Source organism: Triticum aestivum, chromosome 7D (genome assembly GCF_018294505.1).
Source record: "Triticum aestivum cultivar Chinese Spring chromosome 7D, IWGSC CS RefSeq v2.1, whole genome shotgun sequence".
NCBI lineage: Eukaryota > Viridiplantae > Streptophyta > Magnoliopsida > Poales > Poaceae > Triticum > Triticum aestivum.
The window spans coordinates 623,315,711-623,333,326 of record NC_057814.1 but is presented as its reverse complement, the minus strand read 5'-3'; the positions used below and the strand labels follow the sequence as shown (position 1 = coordinate 623,333,326).

Sequence of the window (17,616 nt, the reverse complement as noted above, 5' to 3'; positions counted from 1 at the left end):
CGGCACGCGGAGCTCGCTGAGCGTGTGTTACACATGCACATGCTCTAACATGTTCATTAGGTCCCCGGCAAAAAAAACATGATCATTAGGTGTATTTGTTTCTAAGGTAAATTCCAAATTGTTGTGTACAATAGTATATTTCCTTCTAACCAGATGGAAATTGCACACCTGCTGAATCGGAAGGATTGTGTAAGTAAGTTACTGCGCTTGTACTGTGTGTTTTAAAAATATATATAATTGGAAGGATTGTCAATCCTGTAATCAACGTTGTAGCCATGAGCATTTTAGTCCCGTATTATTTCTAAAACAGTGACTGGGTCGCCACGCATGAAAACTACACAAGGAACAGAGACTAAATTTACTAGGACTAGCAGTATAGGATTTTTTTAAAGAGTGTGGCTAGGTCTCGGTCGACTGAAATTTAACCAAGTCTAATTTAAATGACATAACTTGCAAGAAAGAAAATTACACGGATCTCCATGCGAGATCTCACGAATATAGCATCGACTGGGACTTGGTTAAGTCTTAATCCTCTAAGATTTAGCAATCCTGTTTTTGAAATCCACATGTGAGAAAGCCGAGCGGATGGATAAGATGAGAATGCATCCGCTAGCTTCACGAGGAAAATTGTGTATATATGTATCCCCACCAACCTGCCCCTCTTGGATAACCCAGCTACCTAGCAGCAGTAGCACCTCGATCAACGGATAATTCATCCTGAAGCCCGGGCTCATCTGCACCTGATCAGCAAAAAATTCAAAAAAAATACTAGAAAAATTCAACAAAATCCAAAAAAATCCGGGTGGTAGATAAATTGATGCGTGAGGTCCGCTCCAAAATTCAACTCATTTGGATATCTGAGTAGGCCTCGGCAAAAAAGACAAATCGGGTCAAAACAGTTTGTGAACAGTAAACTTTTTCACAGACCCCGATTTTGTCTTTTTTGCACAGACTTGCTCAAATGTCCAAACGAGTTGAATTTTGCAGCGAACCTCACGCACCTAATTATCTACCACCCGAATGTTTTTTGGAATTTTTTGAATTTTTCTAGTATTTTTTTAATTTTTTCCGTGAGCGCGGGTGCAGATGAGCCCGGGTGCAGATTCGCCGCACTCCTCGATCAACACACAACACAAGACAATATGCGTTCAGCTCCCCACCTCCACCTCGCGGTCTGGGCCCTTCTCCTCCTGCACTTCGCAGCCTTCGTCCCGGAAGCCAGAGCACAGCAGGAAATCGGTGAGCAGAAATCTTCTATAGATTAATTCTTGTCTTAGTTAACTCTTCCGCCATTGATTAATTCCTAACGAGTACGTACATCTCTTGCATGCAGACGATGAGTCGGAGTTCAGCTACGACAGCAGGTCCGAGAACGGGCCGGAGAACTGGGGCAAGATCAAGGAGGAGTGGGTGACGTGCGCCACCGGGCGGGTGCAGTCCCCCATCGACCTCTCTGACCGCCATGCCGCACAGGCGCCCAACCTCGGGTACCTCCACCACTCCTACCGCCCTGCCGAGGCCTCCATCGTCAACCGTGGCCACGACATCACGGTGACATTCCAGCGCGACGCCGGGAGCTTGTGGATCAACGGCACTGCTTACCACCTCAGGCAGGTGCACTGGCACTCCCCCAGCGAGCACCACCTAAACGGCCGCCAGTACAGCCTGGAGCTCCACATGGTTCACCTCAGCGCCGAGAACAAGGCTGCCGTGATCGGCCGCCTCTATAAGATCGGTAGGCGCGACCATTTCCTGCACGAGGTGCGTACTTCTCTCCAACTCCAGTATCTTTTTTTTTTCTAAATCCGTGTCCAGATTTGAACTAATCCGTTGCATGCATGATGCAGCTAGAGCCTTACCTGCGGAGGATGGCAGGCATGAAGGAGAAGGAGGAGAAGGTTGGCGTGGTGGATCCCTGGGAGGCGAGGGGCGATGGTGAAGCCTACTACCGGTACATGGGCTCCCTCACCACGCCGGCGTGTGACGAGGGGGTCATCTGGACCGTCATCAAGAGGGCACCTACCTCGCTACGTTGTTAATAACTTTTACCGACCACATTTAGACCGTGAATGCTAAACTTACTGACATACGGTCACTAACGCCCCCCATATTCTCTAACAATAGTGATCCAAATTTTAAAATTAAGTATGTGCTTTTGCAGGTTGCTACCGTGTCGACTCACCAATTGAAGCTTCTCACGGACGCTGTCCACGATGTAATTACGTTATTCTATTGATTAATTTCCCCAATCTTTTGCAAGAAAGCAATGTGCATATATTTGTTTGTTTGTACTGGGCGTAGGGCTTTGAGATGAACGCGAGACCCCTTCAGAAGTTGAATGGCAGATATATCAGCTTTTTCTGCCCTCATGATGACCATGAACGCTATTACGCTGCTGCTGATCATTAATTATCTCTATACTTGAGCCAACCTGACGGATTGATAGCATGTATGTTAATGTAAGATAATATCAGTATATACCTTCATTTGACTAGCTTACAATTGTCGGCGAATAATTGTTTCTAATGAAAACTATATATTCAGGTGTTGGCAACGGCGAACAAGAGCAATGACATGGAACATTGCAAATCGATCGTGACTCTGGCACAAGCAGGGATATTTGTTGGCCTTGGCACCGTTCTTATAATTCCTCAATAAAGTCGAAGTCACAAACAAATGGGATACAGGAGCATCTCCCCTAGGTTGTTCTTATAGTTCTCGTAGAGCATCTCCCCTAGGCTGTACGAGATGGGATACAGGAGCATCTCCCGTAGGACGTCGTGCTCACTTTTCCCGGGCCCTTGTCAATTGTCCGTATCACATAGGCTGCGCGTGAAGGTAGGACCTGGAGGTTCACATGGTTATACCACAGACAGGGAGAGGGCGCCAACAAAACTAGATTCACGTGAGATGCGGAGTTGGTAAGCACTCCAATATAAAAAATAAAATGAGACCAACCCAAGGGCTAACCCTCGTTGGCACTTTTTTATAGAAGAAATTCCGCGAGCACCGTGTGTCCGAGCCGGACTCGAACTCGGGTGGGCTGGCAGCAACCTCAGCTGCCCAGCAAACGGGTCGACGCCCCATCCTCGTAAAAGCAACCCCAACGCGTCGATCCATTTCATGTCCGCACGCAAATTTTGAAAAAAGGCATGCGCCCATAGTTCATGCCAGCGGCTATGTCGTCGCCCAAAAGTTCATGCCGGCACAATGCCAGCGCCGGCATACAATGCCAGCATCAAATAATAACACACAGTTCGGCTGGCGCACTTGCCAGTGGCCGGCACACATGCCAGCACACAAAAAAGGGGTGGGAGTTCGACCACGCCATCACGGCCGTGGTCATGCCAGCACACTTGCCGGCATACAAAAAAGGATGGCGCTCGCCGCCATAGGTCACTCGTCGTCGAACTTGAGCATGTCAGCCTGCATCTTCTCGAACCACGGCCTCTTCCTTGGCGACACAGTGTTGAGATCCACTTCATGATCTCCACCCCGGTCATCATGCTCGGGAGAGCCACTTCTTTCGCCTTGGCCTTGGCGTTGGCGGCCTCGATCTCTAGCATCTTGGCTTGCTTCTCCGTCTCCATATCAAGCATCTTGGCTTGCTTCTCCGCCTCCATCTCAAGCCTCCTCCTTTGGATCTTCATGAAGGCATTCATTTATTCTTCTATGTATCACCGGCGTTCCTCCTCCCTTTAGTTCTTCTTGCTCATCATGACCTCCACACTTGCGATCAAGGCATTCGACGCCGCATCCCGCTTGTCCTCCTTCTTGGAGTTGGTCTTCTCCCGCGGGCGTGGCTTCTCGATGTCTTCCTCCTCCACGGCCCTCTTCACCCACGTGACTTGAGGGCGGCATATTGCGCCTTGAACTTTTCCTCGTCTTTGATGACCCTCCAACAATGAGAGAGGTTGAAGCACTTGCCGTCCTGTTGGACTTTGAATGCCTCCAAAGCTTGGAAGGCCTACAAATGTATTGCATGCAAGCATATTGGCAAAATGGATATGGAAATGGACATGCAAACATAAATGGAATGACACAAAAGAGGGTGGCCTCTTGCATACCATGTCTTGCATGCCGATGCCGCTCACGGGGCGGGCCTTGACGCTCTCAAGAGTGGCACAAAACTTGTTGCAATCTTGTTGGATCACCCTCCATTGCTTAGTATTTGGTATGGCGGAAACTTCTTGCTCTCATGGAACTCAAGGTGGACATGGATCCAAAAGGTTGACGCCTTTTGTTCGGCGCCGACCATGGGGTCTTGCCCAATGTCCCTCCAACACTCACAAATAAGCTTGTCCTCGGCCGCCGTGTATGCCTTCGTCCGCTTGCTCTTGGGCTTTGGCTTCGCCCCGGCGGCTTGGTTGGCGAGCTCGTCCTCAAACAAAGGCTCCCCTTCGATGTTTCGATGTCGCACTCATCCTCTTCCTCTTTTCCGTAGTCCTCCAGAAACTCGTGGTCGAGCGGGAAGCCGTCCAGGTCCAGGCCGACCTGATCATGCATGAAGGCCACCTGATCTTAATCAAAGGTGGACGGCGTGAACGCCCCTCGGCCGTCTTGGCTTTGTGTCTCTTCGGAATCGTAGCCGGCCCTGGCGGCACCGCCAGCGGCCGCCGCACCACCCTTGAGGATGATGTTTTCCATGTAATCGTCGTCCGGAGGCCCGCATTTCGTCGAACAGGTTGCGTGCGCCCGGCAGTACATCGGGTGACATGTGCCCCGCGCGTTTCCTCGCGCCTCCGAATGACGAGCCACCGGCCGCCGGTGTGGCGTTGAGGTCGATGGGCGCGGCCGTAGGCGTGGAAGGCGCCACCACGCTCACCTCGGGCGAGCACTCCTCGGTGAGGTGGGAGGCGTGCGGGTAGACGTGGAAGCCGGGTATCGGCTGCGTCGCCGAGCGCAGGGCGAGTCAGGCAGCACCATGCGAGGAAACGCGGATGAGCCGGTGCTGGCCGCGGCCACGACAGCGTTGACGCGGCCGTGCTGGCTAGGGTTTAACCCTAGCATATATAGCGCCTCCCTAGTTGCTGCCGCGACGCGGGCGTTGGTGACCTCCTGCTGCGCGGCGGCGGCGACGGCGACCGTCGCGATGGCTTCGTCCCTCGTGTCAGTCCCGTGCCTCCGTCCCTTCCTCTTTGCCGACTCCCTTGCCCGCTGTTCGGGCGTCAGCGTCTTCTTCGGCTTGGGCGCTGCGGCGGTCTTGCGGGGGGCGCGAGGCTTGCCTTTGCCGGAGGGGGCGGTCGTCATGTCGGACGAGGCGAGGGAGGAGAGACCGGCGGTGGCGTCGAGGTCGTCGTCCATGGCGGGCGGCGGGAGCGCGCGCGGGCGGGAGGGTTTTGGGAGGAAATGAAGGGAAATGATGGAGGATGCCACCGGCCAGCGGGCCAGCGGGAGAAGAAGGCGAGCGCGGGCACGCCGTGTCGTGTCCACGCCGACGCAAATCCGGCTCAGAAATTGACCGGAAATGGGTCGGCAGGTGGACGAAAAGCGGACGCGCGTCCGTTTAGGTTGGCGCGTTGGGCCGACTTTTCTGTCCGCGCCAACCCAAACGGACGCCCGCGGACAAAATGGGTCGCCCTGTTGGAGTAGCTCTAAGCCTGCTGATTTGCGGAGTTGGTAGGCTGAAGCCTCGGTTGGAAAGGTGCACTGCTTATTTATTTATTTTCTTTTTGGAAGGTGCACTTGCAAATATGCAAATTAGGATCCGATGGATCTGGTCTAGTCTGAAACAATGATCATCTCTTTGTACTAGGCACATGGATGTCACGAGGTTGCTAACTCCATATATGTCGCTGCTTTGTGTAACAATCTTAATCTGGTAGAAATATATAGTCGAGATTGAGGAGTTATGTTTACAAGGTGTAAATAGATTAGGGAAATCATAACTGGCGACCGTCAGCTATGAGACATTTCGCAGCGACCCCCCCTATCGTCGGTTACGTTTGCACAAATCCTGGCACAGGATCCTAGCCACGTTGGATTCACAAAATAGTCCGCTATAAGAAAAACGCCAGGGAAATATATTTGAAAACACTAGTGCCAGCGCACTCGCTTAGCGGCGCAAATATCCACTTGGGTCGCCTTGGTTCAAACCAAGTATCCCTTCCCTATTTTCTTTTTACCAGATGTCATTTTCTCTAAGAAATATCAACATGGCGGTTTTTAAATTTTCAAACTATGTCACATTGTATTTTATTTATTATAAGAGATGCCATTTTTATTAAGAGATGTCATTTTTATACTAAGAGATGGCATTTTTACTATTAAGATAAGACATCTTTTATTATTAAGAGACGGCATTTTAACAGATGACATTTTTTTGGTCTATGGAAAAAATATTCTCTATGTTTTACAGCATGGCCATTTTCATTTTTTTCAGATCATGGTATTTTTATAATTTGGTTTTCTCTGTTTTCGTTATATAAGAAAGTGTATTTTTCCAAATCTTTTTTATATGTGTTTTTTGTGGACAAAGAAAATTGTAATTGGGCCAAGAGGCCTATAAGCCGGAGGGGGGAAGCTAAAGGAGCCATTGGTTCGCCGGAATCACTAATTAAGAAGTACTCTTTGTAAAGGTCACTCCCACCTCCCAGGTTACGACAAGTGTCGCATTGTATATGGCGCCCAACCCGGTGCGTGTTTCAGCAACTCGCTGCTCCAAGCCAGCCCATGGAGTGGCGAGTTGCTCCAGGCCGGCATGGAGGGAGCATGACTGGACGGGAAACGTCACTGCCATGGATGCCGCATCGTACCGCGCCTCTCGTGCCTGCGACCACGCCATCAGATGTAACCGCGCCCTACCGGCAAAGAAAGAAGTCGGCTGCACGGAGATCGACGAGTCGGTGGCCAACACGTCCGCATCCGTCGCCAACATCGAAGAAAAGTTGAACACAGGAGGCCACCGCCGACATGTCGCCGGCTTGTACAGCCGGTGACATGGCTGGTTCTTTATCTCAGATCATCTTTAGTCCCTGTCAGGGCTAAACGGAAGCGGAGGAGCCCCCTTCCCCTCCGGCTGAAGCACTCTCTTTGCCACTCCAATGAGCGGCGCAACAGGACATTGGGAAGGTATGAGGGAAGAATATACCTTCGGGGCTCCCGACAGTCCGATGAGCGGGCTGCCGGACATGGAAAAAACAAAGAGATCTGCCGCGGCCGGCTGTACAGTAGTGTAGTTTATCCCTAACGTGGTAGTGGAGCTCCGGCGACAGTAGGTGCACATAGTTTTACCTTTTTAGTTAAAATATGTCTAAAATGTAAAGGTTTTCGTCTGGTTTGTATAAAATCCGTTGTGTTTGCATGAATTTCCTCCAGTCTATTGGAAAAGATTTTAAAATATATGCGTGCAGTGTTGAACGAATCCCTGCAGCGAGCTAGATTCGTCGTTACCATGACGAAGAGTATTTCCTCCTCGTCCTCGACGCAGCTGTTGGCACCGGCGGCGGCAAGACAGGCGGCGAACCTTGACGACGATGACGACGACAGTGTGTGTCTGGTACGTACGTACATGCCCTTTATAATCGCCACATGATGATGACGCCATGCATGCCCAATTGCCCAGCCTAGTCTGGTCTTGGTTTTACTTACGTGCCAATTAATTATTTGATGAATGTGTTCATGTGATCGAGTTTGTACGTCCATGAGCAATTCAGCATTGCATGTTAAAACTGATTCTTCTTTGTTTATGAAACTGTGCACGCAACACTTGGTGGTCAGTTTCACCATGTTCTTTTTCTTCTTTATATATGCGCCCGCCCTTTTTGGACGGAGCTGGGGCATTGGTACGAATTGATTATCACCGCCATCGCCTTCCTCGACTCCACAGTCACGATTCACCTGCTGCTTATCAAACGCCGAGAACAGAAGAACAGATTGTTATTATCAAATCCACGTATTAGGTACGTACTGATCAAGGAATGTCACTAATTAACCAAAATACATTTTACTATTTCGCTAATCAGCATGTTTTCGTTATTTTGATTCTTAACCGTCTCGTGCAGTTCACGTCGATGTTGATGTTGGTTGCGACTGGGATCATGTTAATCGTTGTTTGGATACTGGGATTTTACTAAACCAATTTGGCCTACACACGTTTTCGGTTATAACAAACTAAAACTCTGTTTGGTTAACGTAACAAATCCTTGATAGCGAATCAACCTGTGGTTGAGATGGTTAGGTGGACAGTGGTATCCCCAACCCACCAGGATTCAAATCCTGGTGCTCGCATTATTCCTGGATTTATTTCAGGATTTCCGGCGATGCGCTTTCAGTAGGAGGCTTCGTAAATCTCAAGATGATATGTCGGCTCAGTCTCTCGAACGTGCTCATAGGGGTAGGGTGTACGTGTGTGCGTTCATAGGGGTGAGTGTATGCGCGTATATATGAGCGCTTGTGTCTGTACTGATGCTCAAAAAAAAAAATCCTTGGATAAGGAGATCTTAGTTTCAGTAAAACTAAAAAACCGAGTTTATAGAAAAATGACTATTTTAACGTTTTTCTATAAACCAGTTCTTCATCTACCGCCGCGATTGGCGTATGGCGCAGCTGGCATGCATGTTTCTCCTTCCCCATCAACAACTCATCTCGCATCCCCAGCAACAACTCATCTCGCATCGCCAATGGCCATCACCGTAAGCAATCTTCCTGCGCCGGCGGTGCCCGCGACGTCGACCATTGGTCTTCTCCTTCCCCAACGACATTTGGTCTTCTCCTTCCCAGCAATAACTCATCTCACGGCGCTCATGGTCGTTGCCATCGCCGGGCCATCATCATCACTGTTGACCACTGATCCTTCCCCGACGAGCAATCATCCCGCGGCGGCTGTCGCATCACAGTCAACCACTGGTCCATCCCGAGCAGGTCGGCACTACATCACCAATGTCTTCAGGGCTTTTCCGAATCCTAAATGCTTGTCTCAACAATTTGATCTTGAGTTGTGCAGCCGCAGCAGATTCCTTGTATGCTAATTCTTGTTCTTCAATGATTGTTCATTTGCATGTCCGTCACACGAGTGTTACTTCTGCTGCTAAGATTCACGTCCGTGAGCATTGAGACGGCCTACAACGTCATCCATGTTGGACACGATCATCTCTTATGCCGATGCGAGGACACGGCGACGACGGTGCGGTCTGCCAGTCCCCCGTGCTTAAACATGTTTTACCATCCAAACAAGGTTTTGTGCATGCTTATTCCTAACCGAATTATCAGTAAAACTAGTTTTCCAAAAAAATCCTACTAAAACGTGCTTTGTTAAAACTAGGTGTTAATTTCGTTTATCCAAACAACCACTAGGAGTGGCGATCTTCATCTTTCGTCCTGACCTGTGTGACTTGGTCTTCGTTGCTTTCGCAGTCTTGCTATCAACAGCGGGGATGTTTGTTTTGCTCAAAGTCGAGGAAATTAACAGGAAGAAGATTGTTGGTGAAAAATGTGAAGATGCCTCAGATCTAGTCTAGGTCGAAAGACTGGGTATCTAAAATGCAACTGCCTGTCTCGCTTTGTGGAGTATAAATAAACTTTGACAAATCCTATAGAAGGACCCGACCGTCTCGACGACGGCGCGGATCCGCATGCGCCGCTATGGCCGCCGCCGCCTGCCTGCCGGATTTGGATCTGGGCCAAGGGAGAGATGCTTGGGGGACGGGCTGCAGGTCGGCGGTGCGGCTGTGGAGGAGGGGTCGCTGGCGGGTGCGGTGGCGGTGGGTGGGTGGAGGAAGATTGGATTGGATCGGGGGGAGAGAGATATCTCTTCTTTTTTTATCTTTCTTTATGCTTGTTGAGATAATCAGATTGAGAGGGTACCTTAAATTACGTCACTTTCATCCGGCCGGCTGTTATGATCTTCCGCACGCACGTGTGTTAGTTAGAGATAGAGGTTGTTGTATAGGGCATGTAAAATATCTAGATAGAGGTAGTTTTGTTGTGCGTCGCAACCTTGTTACCCTCCCTCCCTTCCTTTCCTCCCAGCTCCTTGATTCCACGCAACAAGTTTGTTAGTTGCCGATACCATGACGAAGATAATCCCCGACGAGCTGCCGAGCGGCAGTTCAGCGGAGACCACGAAAGGCAAAGGGCCGCCGTCGCCGGCCGGGCACCTCGACGATGACGGCCACAAGATCTTTCAAGTATGTACGTCTCTATATCATCACTACATCATGGCATGCGCGCGCATGTATGCCTCTATATCATCAGCTACCAACTTACCAAGGCTAATTCGATCTTGGTGTGTTCATGTGAGTTTACGTTCATGAATTCATAAATGGTGATTACTAATTTTTGTGTGCATGCAGCACGTGTTTGTCACTTCGTTCATGTTTGTTTGCTTCATTGCGTTCGCCTTGTTATTATGGTCGGAGCACAACGTAATCTTCACCGCCATCACCTTCCTCTACTCCATGGTCATGAGCCACCTGTGGCTTATCAAACGCCGGGACCAGAACAAGACACAGGAGCCCAAAGATTGCGAATTGTCTGCTATTTGCACACGCGCACCGCCCGAGGTATCTATTTGCCGTTCGACGCACCGCACCTAATGAACCAGTACTACTGTAGAATTTGTTTTCGCTAATCAACCATTTCTGATACATTTTAGTGCATTAATTAATTGTTTCGTGCAGTTGATGCTGGTGGCAACCGGGATCATGTTAATCTCCTTGGGTGTGGCAATCTTTGTATTTCGCCCTGATTGGCGTGACTTGGCCTTCGTTGCTTTCATGGTCTCCTCATCGACAGCGGTCATGCTTATTTACCTCAAACTTGAGGAGATTGACAGGAAGTCCTTGGAAAAATTTAACGATGCCTCAAATCTAGTCTAGTTCCAATTAAAGCCTTGGCATCTAAGATGGCACTCCCTAGTTTGTTACTATATTTTAGTGAATAAGCTTGATAAACCTTCTATACAGAATAAGACATAGTATCATGGTACTTTCGAGGATTTTGGCATGCATGGGCATGAATGGCTGTAATCTCCATCGGTTTCCATATTGGAAATTGGTCGAGATACATGGCACACACATTCAATTTCTTTTCATGAAAGTGTGGACTAATTTGGTCAACTATTTGTACTCTCTAGGGTTTTCAATAAAGAAAACTAGTGCTTAGATGTGGCCGCTTCGTTATTTCGGACAAAATGATGACCTCATTAATATTTACAGATCGTCATACATGTACTTGAAAAAATCTTGTATTTTATCTGTGATTATACATATTCTTGGTAAATGGGTAAATTTAACGTTAAGGAGAAGAGAAAAAAACAAGTCTCACATAATCAATCATGGACGAGAATGCCGGCAGCTGCGCCTCGATGGGGCCACTACAACCATGAGGCTGGCCCATTCATGCCATCATGGATCTCACCTCAACCCCCATTGTCTAGGCCGCAGACTCTGCTGAGCAAGAGTAGCACATGGGAGACTGCGGCGCCTTGTGTCCCATGTCTTACTCTTCCTCGTCAACAATTGCAGCTTCACCTTCTGAGGCTCATGGCTGAAGGATGCTTAACGTGGGGAACAACAAGGACTTGGAGGAAGGACGCCGACGAAGATTTAGAATATATTAATTTCCAGTCATCTTTGTTTAGTTGAAATATGTCGAATAGGTAAAGGCATCTCCAACAGTGACCCGCAAATTTCCTCCCATGTTTGTCCGTGAATAGGGGGGGGCGGATGCGGGAGGCCGCCATTCAACTGTAGCCACCTACATTTCAAACACTTTTCAACAAACCGGACGAAATTTGACCAAACACGGATCGATTTCATATAAACATGCCGGATTTCATGCAAACATGGTGGATTTCATATAAACATGACAGATTTCATTACATTTACATTAACTAAGTGGTGCTAGTCCGGCTCTAAAGGTATAATTAATTCCTAATATAAATGGTCGCCGACGCCCATTCCCCGTGTCCGGACATGAACCCTGAGAACTGAAGCTTCACCTTTTTCAGCTCTGCCTCAACGCTCTCCAACTCCGCCTCCGAAGACCCGGGAAGTGAAGTTGTCCGCCTTCAAGCAGCTAATCGGCCGACGATGTTCAACCCACCAAGCTTGGCTTCAATGGGAGCGGAGGAGCGGTGGCCTTCTTGGGACCCGAGCGGCAGTGACCTACCGTGGACTATGCTTCCTCGCTGCAGGTGGCGCCCGTGGACGTGCCGGCTTCGTAGTCGTGGCGGCGGGGCGTGGCCTCAGCATTTCCTCATCCTCCTCGTCGAAGACCGCCTCGCCTGCCTCACGTCGCACACCTTGTAGACGGCCACCACCTCTACCGCCCGCAGGCGGTACCGCCTGCGGGCGAGGCTGATCTCGCGGGCGGAGCAGTAGGATTCAGCAACGCCTCCTGCTCTGTAGGGTCCTCATCCGGTGCAATCACCCTTCCGACAGCGACCTACTCCTCTGCCTACAGGAGCTCCTGAAAGACGTGGTGGTTGTAGGTGGTGTCTCCTTGCGCCTCCCGGAACTGCTCCTCGCGCTCCTCCCACACCATGTCGATGTAATGGGCACGGGCCTCGCCGATAGTCATGGTGCAATGCAACGGCGCAGGCACCATGGGGGAAAAGGAGGGTGGCGCCGGCTGGTCGTCGGACATGTCCTTCATTGGGACGTCGTCGTCCTCTGGCTGCCTGCCGACCAGCGAACTGGTAGCAATGGCGGCCATCTCCTTCTTTCAGTCCGGCGTCAGGCCATCCCAGAGAGCTTTGGCGGGGGAGGAATCCATGATGGGAGTGGTGCAGAGATGGATCGGAGGTGGATGATTGCGGCTATGGCCGGGGCAGTGGTTTATATAGTACCGGTGGTCGGTAAAGGGACGGACGAGTGGCGCCGAAGTAGGCACCTTGGCAACCGCGTGTCATTAATGTGGGCGGCTGACCGTTTCGGGCGGGACGCATGTGCGGAAGGGAGGAGGGCTATGGGTGAGCCAACGCGGTCAGAAGCAGGCTTGGGAGTGGTCCGGACTCCCGCAAAACCCCCGCGTTTGTCTTCGGTTTGCGGGAGAAAACACGTCCAGACCACGTCGCTGACCGATGCAGAACCGCGTTGGATGGCTTCCGCGGTCCAGACAGCATGGTCCGAACGGATGCAGGAGGTTTGAGGGTCGGCGTTGGTGATTCCCTAAGGAAGTTGCTCCAATTTAAATGAAAATCATCATGTTTGCATGAGAATCATCTAGTTTGTTAAAATTTCATTTTAAATGTATGCAGACATCGAGGTACATGGTTGGATGGCAGGCTCTCATGTCACTGTCTGCAGACACATCTAGAAAATATCCGGTTTGCATGAGAATCATCTAGTTTGTTCAAATTCATTTTACAATGTATGTAGACGTCGAGGTACATGGTTTGATGGTCGGCTCTCATGTCATTGTCCGCAGACGCGTCTAGACAAGTATGCGTATGGTTAATGTGCCTCTTTTAGGGGACCACGTTGGAGATGCACTTAGTACGTTAGATACATCTATCTCTTTTACTTTTATCCGATCTGATACGATATACTATCCCAATTTATGACGCATGCCACCTCATCAATCACACTAACTCTCTCGATTAAGGATGGCTCGGAAATTAGATTCTGGGAGGATAAGTGGCTAGGAAATGCCACTCTCCGGGAACAATATCCGGCTCTATACAACATTGTACGTCACAAGGGCGATACTATCGCCATGGTAATGGAATCATTTCCACCAAATGTGACATTCAGAAGGGATTTATTTGGACCCAGACAACAATCGTGGAACATCCTGCTCCAGCGGTTGTCCACAGTGCAATTGTCACATGGGTCTGATGTATTCCGATGGAACCTACATGGGAATGGACAGTTCTCAGTAGAGTCTATGTATAGAGCGTTAATCCAGTCTGATGTGCCAATTGATAATAACAAGAAGATCTGGAAGATGAAGATACCGCTTAACAATAAAATATTCGCATGGTATCTTCGTCGTGGAGTCATTCTTATTAAAGATAACCTTATTAAGAGGAATTGACATGGAAGTCCACAATGTGTCTTTTGTCACCATGATGAGACAATAAAACATTTATTCTTTCAATGCAAATTGGCTCGTTCTATATGGCCAGTCATCCAAATAGCTTCTGACTTATATCCTCCTTGTAGTGTTGCTAATGTGTTTGGCAACTGGCTACATGGAATTGATCACAGGTTTAGAACCCTTCTCAGAGTGGAAGCGCTTGCCGTTATTTGGTCGCTTTGGCTCTGTAGAAATGATAAGGTTATTAACGATAAAAGTACTTCTCTTATGCAGGTTATCTACAGATATACCGGGACTCTTCGTTTATGGTCCTCTCTACAATGTGTGGAGAATCGAGACCTGTTTATGGAGGTGTGTACACGATTGGAGGCTACGGCGAGGGATACTTTTACCCAACATGGGTGGCAGCATGATCTTAGGATTGGCCTCCCTCCGCTTTAGGCGTTATACGGATACTGCATGTTTTCCTTGTATTTCGCCTTTTTTTTTTGAATGAGAGGATATTGTTTGGCTGTGTGCATCTTAGCTATGCAGAGGCCGGGTGTAATGCTTAAATCTTTTAAGTAATAAAGGGCCCCTTTTCGAGAAAAAAAAACTCTCTTAACATGCATGAGAAATGCTACTTAACTTGTAAGTATATATTTGTAGTAATATAATAATCAAATACAAATATATTATATCTAGTTAAGTTTCCACTTAAAATTTTGTCAAAAAATCTTGCAACCAATCCACGCGGCAACGTGCATCCTGCATCCTGCGCCCGTCGCCCGACCCCATCTTGCAAGAGCACACGTCACCCAGCAGCCTGCTCCTGACCCCTTGGTCTTTGGGTTTGAATTGGAGGTTGACGTCCTTCCGTGTTCCGTCCCCGGCGGACGGCCTTGAGGAAATATAGGAGTTGCACAACCCCTGCATGGACTAGCGGACGGAGCAGGAGCACGCACGTGAGCGCGTCGAGTTGGCCGACACCACCCACAGGAACACCCAACGTGTAGAGTCTGAGGCCTGCGTCCCCGCTGCATGCCATTTTATAGCTGTATTCGAGGATGCATGCCGCGGGCCGCGAAGCGGGCATGAGTCAATCAAAGCGGTGGAGGTGTTTGTCAGCCACATTAAGACCGCCCACGTGTTTTTAGCCCGTGCCGAAGCAGAAGGATGTCTAGCTAGCTATATATAGTTAGATATTTCAGTTTAAAACTTTCAAATTTCACCTACGTAAATATATTTTATTCTGAATGTAATGCTACTAATTTGATGGCATAAATGTTGCTGTACTATTGTATAAATATGGCCAAACAAAAAGATATTTGACTTTCCAACAAAGTTAGAAGTACACTCTTTCAAGAACGGAGGAAGTAGTTTGTAGTCGTATTCGAGGATGCCGCGGACTGTGAAAAGGGAATGAGTCGATCTAAGCGATGGAGGTGTTTGTCAGCCACATGGACGCCGCCCACGTGTTTTTAGCCGGCGCCCAAGTAGAATGATATCTAGCTAGCTATATCTAGTTAGATATTTTAGTTTTAAACTTTCACATTTCATCTACATATAAATTACTCGGATATTTGATCTCATAAATTAATTAATTTCATTGTTGGAGTATAATATGTTTGAATTTATCCTGTAAACAACTGCGCACACAAGTAATTATTAGGAACCATCGGTGATGGTACAAATCATAGCACGCAGTTATGCAAGCCAGTTGTGTGCATGTATCTCACACGATGCGCTGAACTGAAATATTATTAACGTGCCCAATCATCACACTCGATTAGATTCCATGAACCGTGTGCTAAAATTCACACACAATTTGTTCTACCGAATCATGTGGGATGTTGTGAAGTCATTGCACATGCTTCAGCCAACACAACAATGTGTAATGTATTCCACACGGTTCAACAGTCAATCGTGGTGATGGGTCAGAGATCGCACATTGTCCTTTTATTTGCACACAGTTCATATTTGAAATCATGTGCGATGTCACACAGTTGGCTTTACAGAAGCTTAATAATAGTGTTGAGAAATAAAAACATATGATCAATTGTATGGAAGGGATGCCTCCCAAAAGGTGTCTGTTGAGGAAGAGGTGTCTCCCCAACACACCCCTTGACCATGTATATAAGTGGGTCTCCCACATTGCAATGGAACTAGTGGATCATTTGGACTCTTCATGTGTCTCTTTTACTTTCACTCTATAATACGTTATCAGCACATACTCTACCGAGAGCAATCTGGCCAAGACAACGGCGGTTACACACGCCACGGCCCTCTCAAGCAATGACGGCGCGGATCACAGGAAGAGCGATTCCATCCAGCGCGAGATGCATTTTTGATGCCGCACTCGGCGTTGTGCGGCACGAAGCCATGGCGATTTGATCGGCATTTAGCCAGTTCACAACGAGTTCGCGTGTAGGAGGGAATTAATCAATCAAGCGGTTTCCAATTCATGACATGATTCTGTTTTGTCATCTTGTGATCAATCAATTGATTTCTCTTGTACGCACATGCAATCGCATGCAGATGCAGGATCAATTTCAACCAAGCGGTTGCTACAAGAAGAGAAGCGAACGCGGAGCGGGCGCTCGTGCCCGTGACTTTCCGGCAGCGGCTTCCGGCGTCGTCCGCGACTGTTGACTTCGAGCGGCCGTGGCCCTAGGGCAGCAAAAGCACGCGATGGCATGGTTGACTACGCAAGGACATGCAGCGGCAACACCATGGAGCATGCATGCATCCGTACATGAGATTAATCATGGGAATGTTGATTTCATTTGTCTTCTTGTGATTAAGGAATACGGAGAATCTTGGGTTTTCCTGGAGAATTGCTTGGCTTCCGCTGAGAGGAAAACTCCGTCCAACCGGCAGTTACATATGCTCGCGGCGGCCGGAGTTGTCGAATTACATTCGCATTAGGCAAACGAAGGCCTCTGATGGCTGATGCGGATCAATTTGACGCGGTGCTTCTACAACAGATTGGGATTAGTCAATAGATTGCTTAACCAGTGATCTTCCAATTAATTTTCTCCTGTAAATCTATGCACTCACAAGATTTACTTCCATGTGAGCACGTACAGAAGGAGAAAACAAGAAGGAACTCAGACATTGGAACCCATCGATTCAAAGGAGGAGAAAAAGATCGTGGCGTTGATGCGCCTCATAATCACGACGAAGATTGCTACCCGCCCAGCGCGTGATGTAGCGTCGTCGGACGCGCGCGCCGGACGAATTGTGGTGGCATAAGGCGTCATCAGGTTAGCCCTGAAGCTTATCCCAATTTGCTGCTAAGCCTCGGGCTTATTGAAAATTACAAATGAGCCATTAAGATCATGGGACTTTGTAGTTTAGCCTCTGGCTTGCTATTTTCAGCACTTTGACCGTAAGGTTATTGTTATTTGCGTTTTATGCCCCAGGCTTCAGAGCAAATATACATGATAGACCATTGGGTCTTACTAAATTGCATAATAATTGATTATGCATCATTTACATCATGTAAAATGACCATTTCAGACCCCAAAAATCCTCATATATGTTGTACAAGTATGTCTATACTTCTACATCTATTTGTATTACGTAAGTAATACTGTTGCAAAGCAATATGTTGGTTCCATTATTCACATAGAATATGGAATTTGCTTGCAA

At 48.4% G+C, this 17,616-nt stretch overlaps 1 protein-coding gene and 1 pseudogene across 2 annotated transcripts; both read left to right on the top strand.

Moving 5' to 3' along the window:
* Positions 1 to 1,131: 1,131 nt before the first annotated feature.
* On the top strand, positions 1,132 to 2,449 carry LOC123168918 (alpha carbonic anhydrase 2-like; annotated as a pseudogene).
* A 7,282-nt stretch (positions 2,450 to 9,731) lies between these two features.
* On the top strand, positions 9,732 to 11,087 carry LOC123168922 (uncharacterized). Of its 2 annotated transcripts, none has more exons than XM_044586786.1 (3): positions 9,732 to 10,131; positions 10,293 to 10,502; positions 10,620 to 11,087. In XM_044586786.1, the coding sequence occupies exons 1-3, from the start codon at positions 10,105 to 10,107 to the stop codon at positions 10,815 to 10,817; spliced, it is 435 nt and encodes a 144-aa protein (XP_044442721.1). In that variant the 5' UTR covers positions 9,732 to 10,104; the 3' UTR covers positions 10,818 to 11,087. The 2 variants fall into 2 exon arrangements, with proteins under 2 accessions (XP_044442721.1, XP_044442720.1); XM_044586785.1 differs by having other exon boundaries at positions 9,864 to 10,127; positions 10,620 to 11,085.
* The last annotated feature ends 6,529 nt before the right edge of the window (positions 11,088 to 17,616 follow it).